The sequence below is a fragment of the Melopsittacus undulatus genome, chromosome Z (assembly GCF_012275295.1).
Source record: "Melopsittacus undulatus isolate bMelUnd1 chromosome Z, bMelUnd1.mat.Z, whole genome shotgun sequence".
Classification (NCBI taxonomy): domain Eukaryota; kingdom Metazoa; phylum Chordata; class Aves; order Psittaciformes; family Psittaculidae; genus Melopsittacus; species Melopsittacus undulatus.
Window position 1 is genome coordinate 51,239,128 of NC_047557.1, and position 24,215 is coordinate 51,263,342.

Sequence of the window (24,215 nt, forward strand, 5' to 3'; positions counted from 1 at the left end):
TGTTCAGAAATCTCTCTTTGTCAGTGCACCTGGAAAGGTCGCTACTAATGGGCAGCCAAAGCCCAAATGCTGACAATGTGAGATGATTACAAGTGCCTGAAGAGCAAACACGCAGATTTTTCAACAGAAGATTCTCCTGCTGCCCTGGCAGGGTTCTGAGGTACCACTCAGGACAGCAGCGGCAATAAAAAGGGGCTAGTGTCAACTTGAGAGGAGAGGCCACAGAGTTCAACAGTAGCTCCTTGTGGAAGCTGCTAAACTCAAGAGTTCTGACTTTTCTAACAGGAGGCATAAAAGGCACTGAAATTAGTTGCTTGATGTCAAGGAGGGCCACTTGGTTTATTTTCATTTGAAGTGGTGTGAACAGAAATGAATGAACTGGTAGAAAGCAAACAGACTGAAGCACCACAACTGTCCATCACCCCTCCCTGGGCCAGCCAATGACTGTGGCCTCTCTTCCCCTTATAGCATGATACCTGCAGCAGCAGCAACAAGAGGGAACAGCTCCACATCCCAAGGTCCCCCCAGCTAGCCATAGCCGGTGAGGAGCACAGCCATCTCCCCTAGTTGCCTCACTCACCAGCTGGATCAGGAAGTTACCTTCCACACACTGCAGGAACCTCCAGGATTGTTTCCTGTCTGCTGTGTTGCACTTCCAGCAGACATCTGGTAGGTTGAACTCTCCAATGAGAACAAGGGCAAGAGATCAAACCCCTTCAAACAACTTCTCCCAGTTGTTTGAAGAGCACTTCATTCATAGCTTCATCCTGCCTGAGTGGTCTGTAATAGACTCCTACCAGAATACGTGCTTGGTTGGCCTTCCCCCTCATCTTCACCACAAACATTCAGCCTTCTTGCTCACAACATTTATTTCCAGGCAGTACTGGGTTCACTGATCTACAGTGCAACCCCACCACCTCTTGTTCCTTGCCTTTCCCTTCTGAAGAGCCTGTAGCCATCCACTGCAGCACTCCAATCATGCAAATCATTCCACTATGTTTCTGTGATGGAAATTATGTCATGATTTCCCTGATGAACAATGGCTTCCAGTTTCTCCTGTTTGTTGCCCATGCTGTGGGCATTAGTGTAAATGTATTGAAGTTGCTCTTGGGGACTGGCCTCCAGCGCTGAAACGCCACCCCCTGGCTCATTTCTAGTGAGCCTGGTTTTACTTTCCTCCCACTTCAAACATAGTTTCAAGCCATCTCAATAAGCCCTACTAGTTCCTGGATTTGGATTCTTTTCCCCCTTTGGGACAGGTGTACCCCATCTGCTGCCAGCAGGCCTGGTGCTCTATAGACTGACCAATGGTCAAAACCTCCAAAATCCTGATGTTGACACCACTCCTGGACTGACACAAATCCTGGACATGGCTTCACTAAGGGCAAATTGTGTCTGACAAATTCAGTGGCCTTCGATGATGGGGTGACAGCATTGGTGGACAAGGGAAGAGCAACTGATGTCATCTATCTGGACTTGTTCAAAGCATTTGATACCATCACACACAACATCCTTGTCTCTAAAATGCAGAGGAATGGATCTCACAGATGGATGACCCCATGGATAAGGAACTGGCTGGATGGTTGTACTCAAAAGAGTTGTAATTAATGGTTTGATATCTGGGTGGAGACCAGTGATGAGTGGTGCTCCTCAGGGGTCAGTGTTGAGACTGGCAGTGGTCAGTGGCAGGGACAGAAGGACTGAGTGCACCCTCAGCAAGTTTGCAGGTAACACTAAGCTGTGTGGTCGATACTCTAGAGGGAAGGGTTGCCACCTAGAAGGGCCCTGACATGCTTGAGAGGGGGGTCCATGTGAATGGGATCAGAGCAATTCCAAGCACAAATACCAGCTGGGTGGAGAATGGATTGAGAGCAGCCCTGAGAAGGACATAGGGGTGCTGGTGGATTGAGAAGCTGGACATGAGTCAGCAGTGTGCAATTGCAGCTCAGAAACCAACCGTATCCTAGGCTGCATCAAAAGGAGCGTGATCAGCAGGTCAAAGGAGGTGATCCTGCCCCTCTACTCTGCTCTCGTGAGACCTCACCTGGAGTATTGTGTGCAGTTCTGGTGTCGTCAACATAAAAAGGACACAGAACTGTTGGAATGAGTTCACAGGAGGCCACGAAGATGCTCAAAGGGCTGGAGTACGTCTCCGGTTAAGACAGGCTGAGGGAGTTGGGCTTGTTCAGCCTGCAGAAGAGAAGGCTTTAGGGAGATCTTCTAGCAGCCTTTCAGTACCTAAAGGGGGGCTCCAAGAAGATAGGGATGGACATTTTATCAAGGAGCACAGTGATAGGACAAGGAATAATATCTTTAAACTGAAAGAATGTGGATTAAATATTTGGAATAAATTGCTTACCATGAGGGTGGTGAGGTACTGGCACAGGTTGCCCTGAGAAGATGTGGATGCCTAATCCCTGGAAGTGTTCAAGTTTCCACATTTAGTTCTGCAATACACAGCATGATAGAATTACATGAAGAGCAAAAAGTAGGCCTACACAGTGAGGTAGCTGCCCACAAATTTCTCAAAATGCTATGTGAACTGCCAATGGGTAATAAAGGACAGAATTAAGTTCCTGAAAGTGATTGCACTGTGACAAGCCAGTCCTTGGAAGGAATGTATCTGTACCATTATCCAGATGTTGCTCCTTCGGTATCTGTACTATAAACAGATGTTACCCCTTAAGCATCTCGTTCACCTGTGCAAAACAAACAATTCAACTGACAGTGCAAAGCAGAAACTGTTTTTCTCTTGAGTTGACAGACTTTAAGACTTATGATGGAGAGAATTCTAAAGCAGCAAAGGATGAAACTGTTTCTTGGGAACAAGCATGTTCCAGACTCGATTTCAAGGACAGCAAAATCAGCCAATTCTTTCCATTTGGACAGCAGTGGAAGATTCAACTGTATTTTCAGGACTCTCTCCCATCTGTATCATTACAGTTTTGACTACCTTCCACTTCTGACTTTAAAAGAAGAGTAGGGTGGAACACACACAAGCCCTTTCTTCTACAGCCATATTCCTTCTGGACAAAAGCAAACTACCTTCTGTCTTGGCTGACTTTTGTCTGTGTTCTCAGACACCCTAAAAATCAAAGGCTTTACGCATTTACACACATATACAACACTAGGATTCTGCTGTACAGGCGACCTCAATTTACATTCCTCCCCTTTACTTTCATTTCCTAACAATCATGGAAAGGGAGTACATACATCTCTTCCATTGTACAACCATCTTTTGAATATGGCTTTTTATGGTCCCTTCTCTTCAGGAAACCCTATTTCTTCAATCTTACTTTGCAGTTACTCTGGAGCTTTGAACATCTTGCGACCCTCATCTCAGCTCATGAGCATTCTTTGAATAGGCTCTGCTACCTTTAACAGTTACACATATGTAATGAGCTTTCTTTGCTACACAAAGTCAAGGTATTTCACATGTTGATGCTTCTTAAGACCTTAAATGCATGCCATTAAAAGAATTCTGAACTGGCCCTTGTCTTCAAAGAACTTTCAAAGTGAAGGTAGGTAGTAAGTTAGGAATGTAACACAGAATTAATAATCTATTTCACATAAGGCAATTCAGAATAACCTAACAGGAAACAAATGCCTACATCTGTGTGTTTCCATGGGCATGGCAAGGCTTCAAAGCCTCACAGTGTGCCTTCAAAGAGCACCAGTTCTGTCATGTTCACACCATTCCTTGGGACATAGTCCTACAAGCAGGAAATCTGCCATCAGGGCACTGCACAAAATACAACTGGAGACATGCAGAAGGTAAATGTGTGTGTGCAGTTGAGGGATCCTGTTTTCTACATATGGGCACCTGCTTTATTTCAAGTATCTTTGTGGTGTTTAAGTATCTTTATTTAAAAATAAAAGCTCAAGATAAGACAGTCAATAAGATTGATAAATCAGGGCTACAGAACTGATGGAGTGGAGCAGCTGATGTCATCTACCTGGACTTCTGCAAAGCATTCAACCCTGTCCTGCATGACATGCTTGTCTCTAAATTGGAGAGACATCAATTTGATAGGTGGACCACTCAGTGGATAAAGAACTGGCTGGATGGTAGCACTCAAAGAGATGTGGTCAACGGTTCAATGTCTGGCTGGAGACCAGTAATGAGTGGTGTTCCTCAGGGATCGGTGTTGGTACCAGTCCTGCTCAACATCTTTGTTGGTGACATGGACAGTGGGATTGAGTGCACCCTCAGCAAGTTTGCTGATGACACCAAGCTGTGTGGTTCAGTTGATATGCTGGAGGGAAGGAATGCCATCCAGAGGGACCTTGACACACTTGTGAGGTGGGCTGATGCCAACCTCATGAAGTTTAACCATGCCAAGTGCAAGGTCCTACACCTGGGTGGGAGCAATCCCAGGCACAGCTACAGGTTGGGCAGAGAAGAGATTCAGAGCAGCCCTGCAGAGAAGGACTTGGGGGTGTTGGTTGATGAGAAAATGAACATGAGCCGGCTTCAGTGTGCGCTTACAGCCCAGAAAGCCAACCGTATCCTGGGCTGCATCAAGAGAAGCGTGACCAGCAGGTCAAAGGAGGTGATCCTGCCCCTCTACTCTGCTCTTGTGAGACCTCACTTGGAGTATTGTGTGCAGTTCTGGTGTCCTCAACATAAAAAGGACATGGAACTGTTAGAACAAGTCCAGAGGAGGGCCATGAGGATGATCAGGGGGCCTGGAGCATCTCCTGTATGAAGACAGGCTGAGAAAGTTGGGGCTGTTCAGCCTGGAAAAGAGAAGGCTGCGTGGAGACCTCATAGCAGCCTTCCAGTATCTGAAGGGGGCCTACAGGGATGCTGGGGAGGGACTCCTCATTAGGGACTGTAGTGGCAGGACAAGGGGTAATGGGTTGAAACTTAAACAGCAGAGGTTTAGACTGGATATAAGGAAGAAATTCTTTACTGTTAGGGTGGTGAGGCACTGGAATGGGTTGCCCAGGGAGGTTGTGAATGCTCCATCCCTGGCAGTGTTCAAGGCCAAGCTGGATGAAGCCTTGGGTGACATGGTTTAGTGTGAGGTGTCTCTGCCCATGGCAGGCGGGTTGGAATTTGATGATCTTAAGGTCCGAAAGGGTTACCCTAACTATGCTATGATTCTATGAATAAGCAGCATCAGAAACAGTTCAAAATTCTCAGTGCGTTATGTCACGGTACTATGATCAAGTGTGTTAGATGCTGCCCAAGATGACAAAACAGAGGATGAAACAACATCCTGATTTGCAAATTAGATTCTCTTTTTAGTCAGTGTCTTGTGAAGAGAAACTATTTTAACCTGAAGAATAACTTACAGGTATGTAGGTTAACTTCCATAACTTCTTAAGACATCCTCCCTTTCAGCAATATGCATTTTTTCCATTAGCCTTTCCATGCAAAAAGCAAAAAAATTGTCAGGCGTATAGTTTTCTGATAGTATTTTTTTTCCACTCTTAAACATGTATCACATTTGAAAAACTCATAAGCTTGTTGTACATTATTAAACAAAAGTTGGTGAAAACAGAGTTCTGAACACAAAAAGAAATGTATGAACATTGGCTTTTTTTCACTTTAAGGGAAAAACTACAACAACTTCTGAGAAATTATCCTTTATGATATAAAGTCTACTTTACTGAGTAAATGGCGTTAGCAGGATTTTACATCTCTCCTTTCTCAATTAGACAAAAGCTAACAAAGTTACCACACCAACTGAAGAGCCAACATGACAAGTTGTTGCCAGAAGCTGAATAATTTACTACAGTGCTTCACAGTGGCACTGAGCCTCCTGACTGCTGGAACTGAGAGCGCTGGCAGGAGAAAGCATGCAGCACACTCCAGGATGAAAACAGCAGGGAAGCCCAGTCTGCAGCTGGAACGATACAATAGTAAAACAGCTGCACAGCAGTAGCTATTTCATCTCTCCAGAACTGTACACATTTGAATACACAGCAGAGAATTGCAGATCAACAGAACACAAAACACAGACTCAACCCACCTCTTTCCAATGAAAGGTGGAAAAGTTGCAACCCACAGATAACACCTTTCTGATTTAACAGGGACAGAATGGATACAGGTTTGGTGCAAGTAAGCGTAAGCTCCATTCAGTACCTTGATTCACAAGTACTCCTGGGTCTGTACTGTATATTACAGTCATAAGTCACTAGCAGCTCTAGTGCCCTTGTTTTCCCCACACAACAGGACCACAACAAACTTGGGACATACGTGCTCATATGAAAGCTATTATCCCACTCAAAAATGCTGAAGCAGCAAGCTTATTTCATTGACCAAAAGCACATGCAGAAGAGTTATCAGGCTTCCAATTCCCTCCCACCCAAAGCCTAATGTTGCAAGTAGAGTGTTAGTGTAATTACGCTACTGCACATTTGATGAAACAGTTGGCATCTTTACACATTTCTGTTTACAGAGCCACAGTTCTTCAACATCTCTGTTCTGTGGGCCCATGTTAAACAGAAAACAATGAATATCCCATTTCCATCAGCTTGTAAGAAATCAGAGATAGCTATAATTCTCTAAAATCCAGTCAAAACTGTTACAGGGAGAACACACTGATTGGGACACTAAACCCAGAATGTGTATTTTTTTCATGAGAAGACATCCCTACAGCATACACCTTCATGTTCTTAAAAAAAAAGGCAAATAACACTCCCTGTCGTAACTGCATGCAATAGTTCACAAAAACAAACAAAAAAACCCCAACCTAAAACAAAACAAACAGCTATTATTTGGAATATGCCCAATGTGGATAATTCCTCCTTCCATTAATTCAGTATTACACCATTACCCAATACCCCCTACATTAAACCTGGTGAGTCACATGGGTTCTGTGTAATAGAAACATTCACCTGAGAAGAGCAACCCGTTGTGTATCACAGGAATATACCAGTCTCAGACCAAGCACATCTGAGGTACTCATAACTCTGGTGTTTTAAAGTTGAACATTCAGTGGATCTCCTCTGAAAGAAATGAACTTCTCTGTGATTCTTCCATCCTATCCCTCTATTAACCTTGAGAAGTGAACAGTCCCATGGTTTTGATGATCTAAGGAAAGCCTAAACCACCTTGACATTGTTTATAATTAAATAGTGAATTAAATGTCAAATAGCTGTTAAACAGCCCATAAATTTACTGCAACATTTCTCTCTATTCCCTTTGAGCAGTTTTTCTTTCAGGTCCTCTTTCTTTCAGTTGTCTTCAATCTTTTCCTGGAAAATGCATGATGAAGGTGAAAAAGATGCCTGTTAATAAAAAAAAAATGTAAATAATCTCCTCAGGAAACAGATGAGAAGTTACAAAAGGAATGGATCTTGATGCCTTTGGGAAACGGGAAATTACAAACTGATGGTTCCAAGGATAGTCAGGTGGTCAGTAGATCTGAATAACATCATCCCATTCCTCGACAGGCCAGATACCATTGTACTGTACGTTGGATGGTGAGCTCTTCCAGTCCCATGTCTTCACAGGAACCTTCCAGTCTGGGCCATAGTTGGCTTCAATATACTGAAGGGTTTCACAGGGTACATGTACCCTTAGTTCTACAAATTCAGTCCAACACAGAGTAAACTTTGGAAAGAGATACCTGTGTCGTAACAAAAGAACATGGTCACTTGTAGAAGACTGAAATACAGCTCTAAAGTTCACAGAGAAAGCAAGCAACTGCAGCAAGTGGGTATTCATATTTTTTCTTATTTCACATCTTTCTATCTATGAAATGCTACTTACATACCGACAGTTTTGTGGTGACACTGCAACCTAGAGAGAATTGAGTCAGACAATGGGACTCATTTCTGAAAAAAACAGACACCTGTGCCAAAAGGCACAGCATCAAGTGGGTACATCACATTCCCTATCATGCACCAGCCTCTGGGAAAAATCGAATGGTACACCATCACTTTTCCTGGTTATTAGTATATACATACAGCTATCATTCCCTTAGTCTATGGACCTCCCCTATAAAAGTCTGTTGAGTTCATTTAGTCCGCAACTTTGGGTTCTACCTTTCATAACAGTCTTTTTGGACAGGAAAGATGGCATGACTATGACTCTATGATTAAGAAGTGTGAGATCTAACATGTCATAAATGATATGGAATAAGGGATGGATACTGTCCTGGTTTCAGCTGGGGTAGTGTCAATTTTCTTCCCAGTAGCTGGTACAGTGCTGCTGTTTTGGATTTAGTGTGAGAACAATGCCAGGAACATATCAGGAACACTGATATTTTATATGCTGCTCAGTAACACTTACTTTAAATAAAGGACTTTTCAGTCTCTTATGCTCTGCCAGTGAGGAGGAGCACAGGAAGCCACGAGGAAGCAGAGACAGGGCATGTGGTCCAAACCAGCCAAAGGGGTATTCCATACCACAGCACATCATTCCAAGTATATAAGCTGAGGGAAGTCACCCAGGCCAGATCGCTGCTTGGGTTAAGCTGGGTATCGGTCAGTGGGGGGTGAGCAATGGTATTGTGCATCACATGTGTTTCCTGGGTTTTATTCCTCTCTCTTTTTGTTATTATTATTGTTGTCATTGTTATTACTATTATTAGTAGTACTATTATTACCATCATAATCTTTTACTTTATTTCAATTATTAAACTGTTCTTATCTCAACCCATGGGCTTTAACCTGTTTCTGATTCTCCTTCCCATCCACTGGGCGGGAAGGGAGAGAGTGAGCCAGCAGCTGCTTGATATTTGGTTGCTGGCTGCAGTGAAACCACCACAGTATGTTATTATTATCAACAGTAACTGGTTAACATTTGCCACAGGGTCCTAGCAAGGAGCATTTCTAATTATTTTGCAGTTTATTTCCATATCATTCTGGCACCTCTAGGAAATCACTTAGTCCCTGTCTCTACTTTTTCTCACTTAGAAACTAGATTTAACAGTTACATCATTTAGAATGGTGTCAAGATGATGATACATGGTAGAGAATTGATAAAAGCAGCATTAAATACTTTATTGCAAATCAGGCCTTTCTTAAAATCTAGTTTTTACCTTTCTTCAATCTTGCCAAACAAAGCATGCAATTCCCCTTCAGGACCCATGTTTAAACATGGTGTGCCAGACTTGGAGCAGCTGCAAAGCATTAAAATACAGCTGCTACCCTGTACTTTCTGAAACCTCCTCAGCCCATTTAAATTGAAAAAAACCCAAATAAATTATTCTATGAATCTGACCTGTTGTTTCCCGTAGAAGGGCCAACATAAGCCCTACCTATAGTCATACTTATGCCCATGGAAGTTAACAGGTAAATTTCACAGTCTGATCAGAAAGACATCCTGTAGGATCATAGTGTCAGAGTCAACTTGTTAAACAAGTTAAGCCTATGTACTATTCCTGCAGGGGACTACTCCCACTTCCAAATCTGTGAAGTCTTTCACAGGAAAATACAATCTTAAAATTCCTTTTCACAGGTTAAAATAAAACACAAACAGTTAAGACTTTCTGAAGAAGGCTAAAAGATTTATGCATTTGCATCAATTAGAACCCCCACATGTTCCTCTAAGCATAAAGTTAATTTTACTTCTAAGCACTGAGAAAACAGTATCAGCAAATAAAACAACCTTGCTTTTATGCCTTAAATTGATAGAGAGAAAAAAGCAACCAAGCACTTTCATATATATATATATCCAGAGACTGCTGATTATTTCTAGACTAAACTAAAAAGGAACAAAATGCCAGCTACCAAGAGGAAAATAAGCTAAACTCATCAAATAGCTTTTTAGCTGTTGTCAACAACTGCCTTTCTCACAAAAAGCACAGACTTTGTCAGGCAACAACACACAACACACGAAATGCCAACACTGAACATTAATCGTTCAATTTCCTTCCTATTAGAGGTATAAATCCAGTTCATACTTAAATTTCTTGCCCGATTTGGCCTGAGTTCCTCCATTCCATATGTGGTCATCCTCTTCATAGAAGAAAAAAATATCAAGTTTCACGTCATCATCTCCCTGGAAAGAGAGTTCTAAGCTGTCTTCTACCTGTAAGACAAAAATAGTCAGTGTATATACTCATAAAAACACCAGGCTATTTATGTCAGCAGGTGTCATAAAACAAATTTATTTTGGTCAGGTATGAAGAATGACTCCTATCGTAACTGAAGAAAATACACTAACTCTGCAGGTTTTTTATTTCTATTTTTAATGCCTTGAGAACATTGAAATCTTTCTGCCCTTCAGTAGGACTACCTTCTCTGGCCTCCTTTTAGCTCCAAAAGCTGCAGCAACATCTCCCTGCCCTCTGCCACAGGCAAAATAATCTCAGTGAATAAACACGTAATTAGTAGGTGTCTTCATTTAACACGCTTCCTTTACAATAAAACGCTCACTAGCACCAGTAACACTGTATCACTTGAACTATCACTGAAAATTCATATTCCTGCAATTTCACCCTGAAAAAGCTAAATAAAGATCCACATTAGCTAATAATGAACAAGCCCAGTGCCCATCTCAAGCCATCCTCTCCTTTCTGAACACTCTATTTACAGGGCTACAGATTATCTCAGAGCTATTACCAATGTTCCTGTATAATGACGCCCATCCGATCTCAAAGACTAAATTCTACCCTGATTCTCAGGTTTCCCTGAAATCACTGACACATATTAGACCCCTTTGAAATCTAGTAAAAAATTAATCTGAGGTGGAATTCAGAGGCCCCAAACAGGGCAGACGCTATTAAGAAGGGTATTTTCTCCATCCAAGAGAACACACAAAATCAACAAGATTATATGTTTAGGTAAAACCTTAATGAGTAAATATGTCTGACAAGGAGACTTCAGATACACTTCTACCTAACTGATCTACAGCTGTACTCGAACTTACAAATGTACAGAAACACATAAGAAGCAAATGGTTCAGGTACCTTGCCAAATTTGTGCTTCAGTGGTAAGCCTGCTTTCTGAAAGGCTGGAATGATATCTGTTTTGTAGTCCCTTATAAAGATTCCCAAATCCACATCTCTGCTGTGTGGAATGACATTGCACTGTCTAAACCAACCTAAGGGGATAAAAAACAAAAGAACAAACCCAAACTACTTAATTCAGGAACACGAGGAATACATCAATATAATAAAGGCAACATAAAAATGAACTGATGGAAAATTACCAGGCAGAGATATCTGAGTGAGGTCATAAACAATAATGCTTGTTTTTCCCAGCATGAAATGAACCACATCGAAGAGAAAAGTATTCCTGCACTTATAGCCAGCTCTTCCTCCAGTCACGAAGGAGAGAGAAAATGCTTAACTCTTTCAAAGATACAATATTTTCAGTTTTCTAACCTAAATACCTTTAAGGAAAAGGCATTCTATATCTTGGCCCTAGACTAATAGGGCCAACAACTATGCTTTAATTTGAAACTGTTATTTTAAGTAGTATCTGAGATATTAATCATCTTTCAGTCACTACTGAAACCAGTAAGACAATAAATGGGACATCCTTCTGTCTGCTTGATTAAAGAAGCTTTTATTAACTGTCTATTCAGAAAATCATATTCCCTAGGACTAAACAGATATAAGTCAAATGTGCACACAGGAGTTTTCACAACTTATTTCAGTAATAAAAAACTCTTCACCAGTGATAATACACTACTTCGCTCTTCAGCACAATTTAAAACCTACACTAACAGGCTGACATTTTATTAAAAAGATGTATTTTACAATAAAGAAATATTTGAACAGTGAGTGATAATCACCTAATTGCATGGGAAGAAAAATCAGATGAGAGCATGCATGGACAGCAGGGTATCCATCACTGTGTTTTCCAACTAGCATTTTAGTAAATTCCAACTAACACAATTTGGGGAACAGCTGATTATTTCCTAAGCAGTGATCGCAGTGAACACAACACAGAAAAACGTTAACCACACTAAATGCTTCACTGGAAATTTGCTCAGCATCTCCAAGGCTCAGGTTTCTAAAGAAAATGCATTTTGAAGTAGGCCTTTTTGCTCCTGACAACACACCTAATGCCATGTACTACCTTCCAACATGAGTTAACATCTGAAGCAACAGGGGATGAAAGGTCTAACATTTCAGATGAGTCTAAGAACACAACATAATACAGATGTTTTACCAAGGCATGTTCCACTGCTCAGCCAGAACTTTACCCCTAATTTATTCAGAGTCAGGGCAGCCAGATGGAGCAAAGATTTTGCTTTCTTTCTGAACTCCACTGCATCAAGAGAGGCATCATCAGGATACAACTGAAAGACAAAGAGTAAGCAAGCTATTAAGACAGCAAACTTATCCATTCATTTTTCAGTGTCCTAAGAAAAAACAACCTTTAAAAAGTTACTTTACTAGTACCTGGTCAGTATCTGTTTTTACATATACAGCCCAGTTTTTGAACCTGCACTAGAATGACAAGTTAAAATTCAAGCCCGAGATATCAATCTTAAGTTTTTCAGACTAACATAATGTAAAGCCATAGTAAAATAGAACCATAATATACATATTCGACACTCATTCTCAGTATTTGACAACAAACACAGACGAACCCTTGCTCTGCACATGCCGAAGTCAATACCCAGAGCCCAGGATGAAGCTGGGACAGGATCAGCGACTCGCAGCACATTAGTTTATTTGGCGCCACCAAGTGTTACAACTGGACATTGACAATTTCTGTCCCAGAATAAAACAACGCGAACAGAAAATCATACCCACCTTCCAGCTAAAACCGTGGCACAATCTTTTGGTAATACTAAAAAGATGGCAGTCTGGGCAAACGTTACCAAATCAAACAGAGGAACAACGCACCACACAGCTTCATGACTGGTTAAGAGCTCTCAGGCAACAAACAGCTGAAATTACTACTTTTCAAAACAAGCCAGTTGCTTATTTCAACATTAAAGCTCCAGCAAAGTTCAATATACCTTCTAAGGCACATTTTCTCTGCCTGTGGTGAATACCACCTGACGATTTTCTAGCCAAGGTAGCAACCTGGACTAGTTGGAGGTGTCCCTGCCCATGGCAGGGGGTTGGAACTAGATGATCTTAAGGTCCCTTCCAACCCTAACTATTCTATGAGTCTATGACTCAGAACTTTGAGAATTGCCATAAGGAAAATTTCCAACCACAAAACCTATTTAACAGTAACAACATGTGAGAACTGTGGATGTGTTGGTTACCTCTTTTTAAAGTTTTGAAAATGGAAAAAAATGTGCTAACAACTTAAAAAAACACAGTAATTTTCAGTTACAGTTCTAGTTTTATTAGCACATAAACTGTGGATTGAGTCTCAGAGGCTGTATTTAGCTTTATGTATGCAAGCAGTCCCATCTAAGTAAAAAAAGTAAACTGTAGGTTTGTGTCAAGCAATGAAAACATACATTACATCTCAGAGACACTACCTGATTACCACTAACCTGAAAGAAAGCCCGAGCTTCTCTGTACCTACATTCAAGAAATCTAGAGCGTGACATCTCCTCTAGAAAACTGGATGGGTTTTTGGGAATTTGAACTTTTAAGTCATCAATGGAAACAAGCAGAAGTTCTGGCCTGCAGGGAGAGAAAGATGATCTATTACCCCTTTCAATTGCTCTACAAAATCACAAGCCACTTTTTCCTCTAGTTTAGGTTAAAATCTTAATGCACACAACTGGCAGTGACATCTATGTCCAAATACACCCAAACCTAATTATAAAAGGAGACAAACAAGAGCTTCAACAAATTCCCAAGCAATTCAAAATTTTGTTTAAAAAGAAATTCCATGCCTGAAAGCCCATAGTTACCTTGTCAGACCACTGACTCCTTTACTGACTCATGATTTGCACTGAATTTATTCAGAGCTGTTATGCAGTGCTGTTTATTTAGTTGTCTAAAGATGGGATGCATTTATGAACCAAGTTTTACCCTGTACTTTGAGGTTATTTGCATTTAAAATCTAAAAAATGATCAGCCTTCACAACTAATGAAATGTGCTATTTAACAGTTTACACAGTTGACTTCAAATGTTTAGGCACATAACCAGCACAGATTGCATGTTTTAAAAGGAAGAAAGAATGGTGTCAATTTTAAGGAGAAAGTTTAACACATTTAAGTTTGACCTGTTTGTCTGTTTTTCTCTAATTTATGGTACATAAACACATCCTACAGGAACACTGCTCCCAAAGCCTAGTGGCATATGCTTGGATTTGAAAACGGCGACAAGACCTGTATCTCCTAAAATACTCCCATTGAAAGCATTGTAAGAAAAGGCAGACATTTACAGTAACTTTACCAAAGTAATGCAAAGTTTAAGCATAAGACTATGGACAAATAAACCAGCAATTCAAACATTTATGCAAGAAAGGACTCCCCTCAGCATGTTACAAACATAGTTTAGATGCAATTGCTGGCACGTGTCTTTGTGGTATTAGAGTCACCTTTCTTCATTCATGTTCTTTAACACTGATTATTTGTACTGTTATGGAATGGATGCCTGTTGCTTCTCCTTTTTATTTAATGTTCAGTACCTGTATTCAACTTTTGGAAATGTACTATTATAGAATGAACATTGAATATCTATCAGCTAGTACTGAATCTCTTGCCACTTCTACTTTACCCCTGCACTGATAGCACATAGCTATCAACAGATTTCAAACTTTGAAATACATTAATGATAAACCACTGATTCAAGCAGAAGATCCTGTGGTACACTCAACCTCAGCCATGACTTCCACATCCTTCTCCTTGCTTTGACCTGGCTAAATAGCAACTTACTCTAAAATGCACTTCTTAATTTACGAATGGTGGGAGCTCTTGCTGCCAGGTAAACAGAACTGGATTTACCTTCATGCCTTAGCTTACATGCAGTTTGAGGGCTGAATCATACATAAGCTAAATTCTACAACTTGACTTCAGGAAAGAGAGTAATTTTATATACAGGAGAAAGGACTTATTTTGGAAGTGTCATTATGGCTTTTTCTCTCCCTTGTTTTGAACTCACTTTTCATATGCTCCAGGGTAGCGACCAAAGTGGAGTTTCCGGAAAGGCACAAACTTTCTGTCCATATGTTGCTTGAGTCTCAGGGGGCCATGCCAGAGATAATTACCACTCCTCTCATAGAAGACCACCAGGTGAATGGCATGAGATGCCAGTTTAAATATGTAGTGCAAAGGAATTTCAATTCCAGACAAGTCATCCATCCCATCCAAGCGGGGGTCCTTGTTTATAATTTTTAGCCACTGGAACCCCATTTTCTCAGCAGTTCTAAAAAGGCCCACCTGTAATTGAGAGAGAGGGGTTAAAGTTTAGAGAAACCAAAATTAAAAGCTTATTGCTTATTAAGTGACATTATTTGCCATTGTCACTTTCTAATTAGACTTAAGCACAAACTACTCAAAAATATACTGCAAAAATATTCTTTTATGATGTACATAAATATTTGTCTAAATCTCATGAAACACTGCACTAGGTAACACGCTTTCATATTTCCATACGAAAAGGGAATTAAATTCTGGCTGACAAGAAAAGAACCAATCAGCATCTGAACATCCTTTCAATTACCCCCCTTGAGCTGTTTTATTCAGGCACATCAGCTTCTCCTCTGGATGCTACAGATATTAACAATGAGCCACAAAGGAATGGGGAGATGGATTTAAATTAGTGTGCTACATACAACCTTATTTTCAGTTTCTTTAATTTGTTTACAGCTATGCAGTAAAAATAGTCACAGACCATTTTAAGGTCTCTTGCTTTTTCCTGTTTGCCACTGGTATATTTAGTCTGTATAGAGTAATAAATATTTCCAGCTGATGCTTAACTGATGACATAATCTTGGATTTCGCTCTGTCCTTTACTACCTGCTACACCTCTATTTTTAACACACCCATTTAAAAATCTTAGAACACCAAAGAAAAGCAGAAATAACAATATATTGAGTAAATAAAATGCTGTCAAGTACAAGGACGTACTAACAGAAATGTAAACTGTAAAATTATGGTTTAAATGTCTTCTAAGACTAAGTTAATCTTTCCAGCCTTGTCACATTAATACCTGCATTCCTCCTTGAATCGATTCCCCAAACTCAAGATTTATTACAGCTATATCTAGAATACAGACTTAAGGTTTTCCTCCTTTCCTAACAGACCACTTTTTTATTTCTTTCTGGTGTGGCCTCTTACTACCAGTGTTTATGAATATTGCAGACAGCTCCCAGATACTTTTAGTAAATTATTCCTCATGTATTCAGAGTAGTGCCTGGATGCCTTCTACTATTAAAACCAAATTTCCTCTAGAAGTACCCTTTACAAGATTTCCACACAATGAATTAAGAGGCCTTAATATAAACATGAAAGCACTGTGTCAAAAGAAAAAAAAAATCACTGAACAGTTAAATACATCCAAATACACAAATGTGAAATGAAAAAAAAAAAGGCACTTACTTCATGTTTCCATGTTTTGTCCAGCAGTGCAAACGTAGTAAAGTCTCTTGGAGCACAAAAGTACTTGCATTCTGGACTAGGGCCATCAGGAGAACTTCTGATCTGTTCAATATCTTTATCAACCAGTCCCAGAATCAAAGGATCGATCAAATACACTGGTATATTGTGACTGGATATTAAGGCTAGGAACTTCCTAACCACGTGCTGTTTGATAGAGGATAAGATTTTAAGTTAGAAACATCATCTTTAAGCATACAAAGGTTAATACATTAAAATTTTTTGACAGAAGGGAAAAAGAAACCCAACCAGCTGACAGAAAGAATTTTTATTTCCCAATACATTTTCTGAGTATCCACTTTACATCCATGAACAATTGTGGAAACGGAGATTTTCTCTCTTAGAAAAAAAGGCTGCTTTCAGCCCTTCCAGGTCTCTCACACTAAAGTAAAAACCTTTCAGCTTCAACGAGAACTTTCTACAATTTACAGCACTTGAACTGCAGAGTGCTAGACTTGAAAACAGACTCTAGGCTAAACTCTAGATCCTTTGCAGTTCTAGAGCGAGTTGGAAAGCACTTAAATAAACCAGAGATTACAGGATCAGATGCAATACATATGTGGGTGCTGAGGGAGGTGGCTGATGCCATTCTGAGGCTGCTCTGCAATATCTTGAAGGGCCATGATCAGAAGCAGTTTCTCAAGTCTGAGAAAAGGCAAATCTCATGCCGCCTTCAAAAAGGAAGATCTGGAGAACTCTGGTCACATTACTCTCAGTCCCCATGAAGCTTCTGGAACAAAAGGCCCTGGGAAGTCAAATCCAAGCACATAAAGGACACGGATGTGATTGGGAAAGCCAGCCAAAGGCAAACTGTACCTAATCACACCAATTGCATTTGAAGAAGTCTGTGGGCAAATGCAATGAAGAAGAAGTCTGTGGGCAAATGCAATGAACACTGTTCATACCTTGATTTCAGCAAGGTTCCTGACCCATTCCCCAAATCTTCTGCATGAAGCCAGCTGTATATCATCCGTGACCCAATGAGGAGGTAGGAACTGAGTGCTATGCAGTCTTTGTATACCTGTGTACCCAGAGCACTCAGCCATTACAACACTGCATAAGGGGTTAAAAGCTGTAGCAAGAAGATTCTGTGCTTGATGAGAGGATTTATTAAATTGACTCAGCAAAGGATTTTAATTAAATACTTTTAAATGGTCCTGGCTGTTGTGGTTTAAGCCCAGGAAATAAATCAGAACCACACACTCTACTCCCTCCTTTCTTCACCCAGCTCCCAAAGGGATGGGAAAGAGAACTGAAAGAATGTAACTCCAACGGGTTGAGGTAAGAACAGTCCAGTAACTAAGGTATAATACACACCACTACTGCTACCACCAAGAATAATAATGATAAAGGAAATAACAAGGGAAGAGAATACAATACCACCCGCCGACCTATATCGATACTTAGCACAATCCAGCAGTGAACTAGCCATTCTGGGTAACTGTCCCCAGTTTTCCATCCTGGGCATGACGTGCTGTGGTATGGAATACCTCTTTGGCTAGTTTGGGTCAGGTGTCCTGTCCCTGCTTCCTCCCGGCCTCCCCTCCTCCCTGGCAGAGCATGAAGATCAGAAAGTCCTTGGTCAGACCAAACATTTGAGCAGTAACTAAAAACATCGGTGTTATCAACACTGTTCCCAGGCCGAAAGTCAAAAACACAGCACTGGACCAGCTACTAAGAAGGAGAAAAAATGATTGCTGCTGCTGAATGCAGGACACTGGCACACAGAAGCCATTTACAACAGTCACAGCCACCCTGCTATTAAAAATGTAATGTTTTTACCTTAAGATTTACTTAAAAGTACTGTTCTAAAAATACCCCAAAACATTTGCTTAGAACAGAACTGACAGGCTTTATGACTGTTACATCTCCAGGTTTCTAGAAGATGTGTGGTAAGCCCAAGCTACCCACCCAGCAAGATAATTCTGGCTTTTTTTAAGTGAAGCTCTAACCTTCCTCCTGCCCAGCTGCTGAATCTCTTCAGTCAGACTCCACAGGCCAACCTCCAATTCTGGCATAGTGCTTTGGTTTCAGAGGGATGTAAAAACGTAAAGACAGAATGTGTATCAACGAACAGAATTCAGGCAACAGTGCTACATGTGCTGTACAGGCAGAAGCAAAACCACTCTTTTAGTGATTTCATCTACATGGAGCTGAAAGGTGAGTGATGTGCTAGCACTATTTCTGTAACTAAAACTAGCAGATCAGATTGATAGGTACATCCCCCTACCCCCTTCTTCACTTCTCCAGGGACAAATGCTTTTAGTTGAAACAAGCAAGTGGCAGAAAGAGATGGTGATCATGTCAAGCAGCTAAGAGAAATGCATTCAAACAGAGCATTTTGGACTCATCACGCAGGGACTCTCAAGACAGTTTGGGGTGCAACATTCTGCTTTGTTACTGATGATCTTGTAAGCGCAAATTAAAGCTTAATGAAAACTCTGCCCACAGACTGGAAGCCCACTATGACCATGTCACCTAGCATGGTAGGTAGTTCCAAGGGGTGCCCCATCCAAGAATAGTGAGACATTCCAGATGCAATCCAAACAGACCACAGGGCGGTTGATCAGGATTACTCCTAAGATCAGCTCTTAACCAGTGCACACTTCCTCTTGCTCAGCAGAAGCAAGGTGTTTAAACAGCTATTTGCTAACTAGTAACGTTAGCATCCAAAGAAAACAGCAGCCAGCTCCCAGCACAGCATTATTTAACCATCTGTGCTGTTTTTTCTCTGGGAGATCTGTTAAACAAAAAACTTCTATAAAGTGTTCAGAAAACAAATGCTAACTATGAAATCATACTGAGCTTCTGATTCCCTGAGACCAACATGATGCTTTGGTTGCACTCAATCCTTCAAACCTTAAACAAGACACAATAAAAATTATCTCATTTCAAGTATTTAATGGCACTGCTATCACTGCTCCTGAACCCTGGAATACAGAAACTGATGAATGCTGAAATGTAACATTTTCTTGCTTGTGAAGAGCTTTATGATCCAGCATAAAAAAGTAACAGAAAACACTGAGCAACAGGTTAAACAGCTGCTGGGGTGAGTGAGCAAAGGGGTATTCTGTGACCTGCGACCTGCAGCTGATTTTTACTATGCTACTGACTATCAGCAAGCTGCATGCCAAATAAGCCAGTCTTTTCAATACTCAGTCTGAAAGAATATAAAAGCCTGGATCAAAACTTCTATTGCAGAAAGAACAAGTTTTGCTGCTGCTTAGAACTTTAACAACACTAGTAAGGACTGCACAGAAAAAGCTGCTAACCTGTAGCTGCTTCTCAGCTCTATTTTAAACTGATGTTCTGAAAAACTTCATAACTTTACTCAGTGAAGAATCTTTTAGTCCTTAATACTAGAAAACCATCAGTGAATTTGAAAGAGAACTGCAATTCCATGAGAATTCTCTGAGACTGGCAGAATCACCGTATGAACCAGTAATGTTGTACATACCCATCTAGTGCTGTCTTGGCCTGACAGGCTTCCTCTGACTTTGGAAAACACTGCTCCATTCTGTCAAAACCAAAGAAGGGAAGTGGGAAGGAGAAAGAAAAGGAAGATAAAGTAAGTTTCAGTTGAATTCCTGCTCAGGATTTCTTACCAGGACATTCAGGGACATTTATTCAGTCAACATTTTACAGTTACAGCTGTGGTTATTTATGCCTCCAGTCACTCAGCTACATTACTGAACATGAAATCATAAACAACTGCTCTGGCATAGTGTATTCAGAAGGACAACACAAGCCTTGACAACTTCCAGACATACAAAGATTGCATGATCAGACTTCAGGTTTCTAAGTCAACAGAAGTAAAATAGGAAGATGACAAATACAAAACCTATTAGGCAAATATCACTAGGCAAAAGACAACAGGATTTTGCCTCAGTCTTTCCAGGTGTAATCCTAGAGAGTTACATTTTAAAGAGAATATATTGATATGACAAAGCCAAGGTGGTTAGTGGTTTGGCTTTTAGCTTTACAAAAGCATGAAGAATTTCTCATTCACAGGCTTATTGTTCACAGTCAGAAACTATAAGAAAGTCAAAGGTTGTAGTATTACCCAGCACTAACACTGCCTGCATTTCTTAAGAAAGTCCTCACCAAAAGAAAACAAACTCAGGAAGTATGATACCTATGCAGCTCTTCCATAAAAATAAAATTAAGTTACTTTGTTCCATCCGCACTGCAACCGTAAACTATGAAGCCATAAAAAAATTCCAGAGTATTTCATTTATAGTAACACTGAACACCTTTTTCTATTACAGAAAATCAGCCTCACCTAAACATCCCACTCGCAGTTTAAAAGCATGATTTAATCTGTCACCTAGAAAATTACAAACCCTAAATCACAAAACACTAAGGCAACTGCAATTCTCTTAAAAAAAACACTGCTGGAAAAACTTGCAGCCAATAAAGGCTGCCTTCCTTGTTTCTTCAAAGCTCCAGGATAGCAGCTGGTCTGATTTTACTTTCCACAAAAGTCATTTAACAACACGAGTAAGAAGGTTTGTGAAGATTAAGCAGCGAACGACATCCCATTTTAGAATTAATGGGATGCCTCCGGCTGACACCACGAGTTGAACCTCACCTGATTACCCCTGCCATCAGTACCTTGCTAGGGCTACCTACCTGCTCCACGTCAACACTGCAGGAATTGCTAGCCACACGAGGGCAGTTCGGAGGTGGCTCTGGCGCTGCTAATGGACTCTGAAGAGAGCAGACATTACATCGGGTTATTCCACAAAAGCAAGCCTGTGCAGCACAGCTCTCTTACCTTCTGCGACAGGTAGAACTTGTAATAGTACAACTGAAAGAGAAGGAAAACCAGGCTGAGCAGAGAGAGGAGCGCCAGAACCACGTTCTTGTTGATTTTCTGCATCAGTCTTCGGGGCGCTGTCGATCACCGCCTGGAAGCTGCGCCGCGTCGCTCATCTTCGGCTTCCTAGCTCCTCCCTGCACGCCGCCGGAGGGAAGCGGGGACCGCAACAGGCCGCAATCAGCAGGCCCCAGCCGGCCAAACTGCAGCTCCGAGGCCAGGCCCTGGGAAAAGCCTCCCGCACCGCACGGTCCTGCCCGCTGCCTGCTCGCCGCACCGGGACACAGGCCCCGCACCCACCTTGCTACGCTCGCTGCAGAGCGCCTTCCGCGGCCGCCCGCGCATGCGCGCCTGGGCAGAGCACGCCCACCCGCTGAGCCTGGGGCTCGCCTGCAACTGATGACGGGACCGGGTCCTCCCAGCCAGCCGCCCTCCGCGGAGGAAGGATGAAACAAGAACACGGGCACGTCCACTTCCAAGTGTCTCTTTAATAGTAAAAGCTCTCCTTCACACAAGTCACAGACCCCGAAACACTGCGCGGCCCCAAAGCCACGCCCGGGGGCCGCCTTCCTGCCCTTCCCGGCTGCGCTGCGCAGAGCCGCGGTGAAGCACTGATGGAGAAGACCTGAGGTAGAGCCAAGGGATGACCGCGTCAACCCCGCGCCGGCCGCAGGACGAGGCAATGGAGGACGCCGTTGCTCGGCGTGAGGAGGGAAGACTACATTCAGGCTTCCCCTTCCACAGGGCATCCAGAGTGTCCGAGTTCCAGTGAGGCTGGGTGGGGCAACGATGAGCAGAAGTCGATGCCGTTGTCTATCAAGCTAGGCATCATTCATAACCTGTGACCGTTATCAGACTAAGACACTGCTGAGCCAGATGTTCTTCCCGAGGGAACGGGTTTCTATAGTCCTTTAACAAAACTCTAATTACACGGGAGGGTGCAAAGCAGGAGGAAACAGGATTTGTACATTATTAGCCTCTACTTTCTCTGCTGAAGAGGATGGCTAAAGAAATAAGCCTGTTACCCTCTGCCATTCAGATTTGGTATCTGGAGGAGCACCTACTACCTGGATGCTTTTAAATGCTTTCTGAAAGCAGCATCCCTTGCTGCAGTCCATACAGCTTTATGTAGACGCAGTTAAAGTTACACTTTTATGATGGACTAAGAATTCCAGAGAAATCTTCAGTCTTCACAAGTCATCCTTATTTTAAATTCATTTTGGTCATATATCAGGAAATTGCCTAGCCACCAGACAGCATTAACCCCACAGGAGAGGCTCACGGAATATTAAAGTCACCAGGCATATTACATTTAGCATTAATTGCAGGGCAAAAGTTACAGACATTCAAAGGTCTAATCCATTGCCAAAGAACAAGCCCTCCCATCCCCAGAAAAAAAGCGAGTAGCTTCACCACCCACACCCCTCTCTAGCTGTAGGTACAAACAGTGTACCAACTGTAACAAAGCATCACTAATACATTGGTACCCCACAGACACTAGCTCATAAAAATTGTCAAAAAAACCCAAAACCCTAAAGTGCTTAAGGCAATTCTTTGTATCCCCATTTACTAGAAACAACTGGACTAACTGTTAGCAGCAAAAACCTGACATCTGTGCAAACTATTATGTAACAAATTTATCTTTTAAGGGTAAAAGTCACATGTTAAGTTCACCTAGGGTATCAGTTAAACTTGCAAGTCACAAGTCAGAGTATGAAATACTTCAAGCTTTCTTCTAAGTGTTAAATTACATTTTTACTTGTGCATATCAAATTTACCTTGCAGGTTGCACAACATCTTGCTAGAAAAACTTCATCATTTAAATTCTCTTAGGAAGGGTTGGAGATTACTCATGGTTCTTTCACATCCACATTAACTACTGTAAACATCCCCTTTCTTTTCAAGAAGGGAAATTTAAATAGTAACTGTAGCTGAACACCCAAGATGAAGCAGATGACTGGGCACTGTGAATAGGTACTAGCCTATTTCAATGTCTATCGCAATCATTCAGTAGAACAAGTCTCAAAACACAAAGCATCTGTCTTAACCATCCTCATTCTAAATACCACCAGGGTCCAGGCATGCAATCTTCCCGCACATACCACTGAATTGATAACAGATGAGCCCCTAAACAACCAGTCAGCTACAGCTGAACCCAGGACAATTGCAGCAAAAAGGAAAGGAGTGAGGAAGAAATATTGAAGATTACTACACAGACTATGTGAACAACAACGTCTGTAGATAATGTGTGAAAGATTCAATCACTTTTGATTTTAAAACCATGTCACCTTCCAGGATTTTTGTTTCAACACCCAAAACACTTAACTGGTAGACAAAAGTGCAGTTCAACTGGGGATTGTTTTGCACTTTCGTCTGCAAGAACTATTACAGCTAACTTTGTTCAAAATGCAAATATTTAGAGATGCTCAAGTTCCAGATATGAAATGAACATTAGGGGTTCAACTGTCCTGTTAACTTTATGATTTCTCAAGGGAAACAAAACTTTCTGGAGCAGGTATTAGGAAAAAAATTAAGTTTTCCACGAAAAAGGAAAACTTCAGTTTTCCACTGAACATCACAACCAGTCTGTTACTTTTAAGGAACTTCTCCTCTTGAGAAATCTTGATGGATGCAAAGGACCCATACTAACACAATTTAACACAATTATATGGTTATATTTTTTATGGACTGAGAGATACACACAAAAATTTATTCCTTTCCTACTTTGGCGCTGTAGGAAAGGAGCCAATTCATTATGGACCCTATCACAATGAAGTAGAAACAGTTTTCAGGTGACCTTAGGAAAAAAAATCTTCAGTTAGGAAACAGTCAATTCAATTGTGTATCTGAAAATTGCTTCTAGGCTCCTGGACTTGATTAGAGGGAAGAAAGCAAATTTAAGCAGTCCATAATACACAAGTTATTCTTGTTGAAAAGCTGAGATTTTCCATGAAGAATATAATTTT

At 41.3% G+C, this 24,215-nt stretch overlaps 1 protein-coding gene across 2 annotated transcripts; it reads right to left on the minus strand.

The window, feature by feature from the left end:
* Positions 1-5,409: 5,409 nt before the first annotated feature.
* FKTN (fukutin) lies at positions 5,410-21,569 on the minus strand. Of its 2 annotated transcripts, none has more exons than XM_005154888.3 (9): positions 21,208-21,569; positions 19,888-19,947; positions 16,374-16,577; positions 14,935-15,212; positions 13,373-13,505; positions 12,082-12,211; positions 10,872-11,005; positions 9,864-9,991; positions 5,410-7,583 (listed from the first exon to the last, which is right to left on the minus strand). In XM_005154888.3, the coding sequence occupies exons 1-9, from the start codon at positions 21,310-21,312 to the stop codon at positions 7,370-7,372; spliced, it is 1,386 nt and encodes a 461-aa protein (XP_005154945.1). In that variant the 5' UTR covers positions 21,313-21,569; the 3' UTR covers positions 5,410-7,369. The 2 variants fall into 2 exon arrangements, with proteins under 2 accessions (XP_005154945.1, XP_030910191.1); XM_031054331.2 differs by lacking the exon at positions 21,208-21,569 and adding an exon at positions 21,063-21,195.
* Positions 21,570-24,215: the final 2,646 nt, after the last annotated feature.

What these genes read in the sequence shown, in the direction of transcription:
- FKTN (XM_005154888.3), bottom strand. Translation starts at nt 21,312, where the DNA reads ATGCAGAAAATCAACAAGAACGTGGTTCTGGCGCTCCTCTCTCTGCTC. An exon ending in TACCCTGGAGCATATGAAAA is followed by an intron (nt 13,506 to 14,934) that starts GTGAGTTCAAAA and finishes CTCTCCCTGCAG; the next exon opens with GCCAGAACTTCTGCTTGTTT. An exon ending in TGAAGCACAAATTTGGCAAG is followed by an intron (nt 9,992 to 10,871) that starts GTACCTGAACCA and finishes TTTGTCTTACAG; the next exon opens with GTAGAAGACAGCTTAGAACT.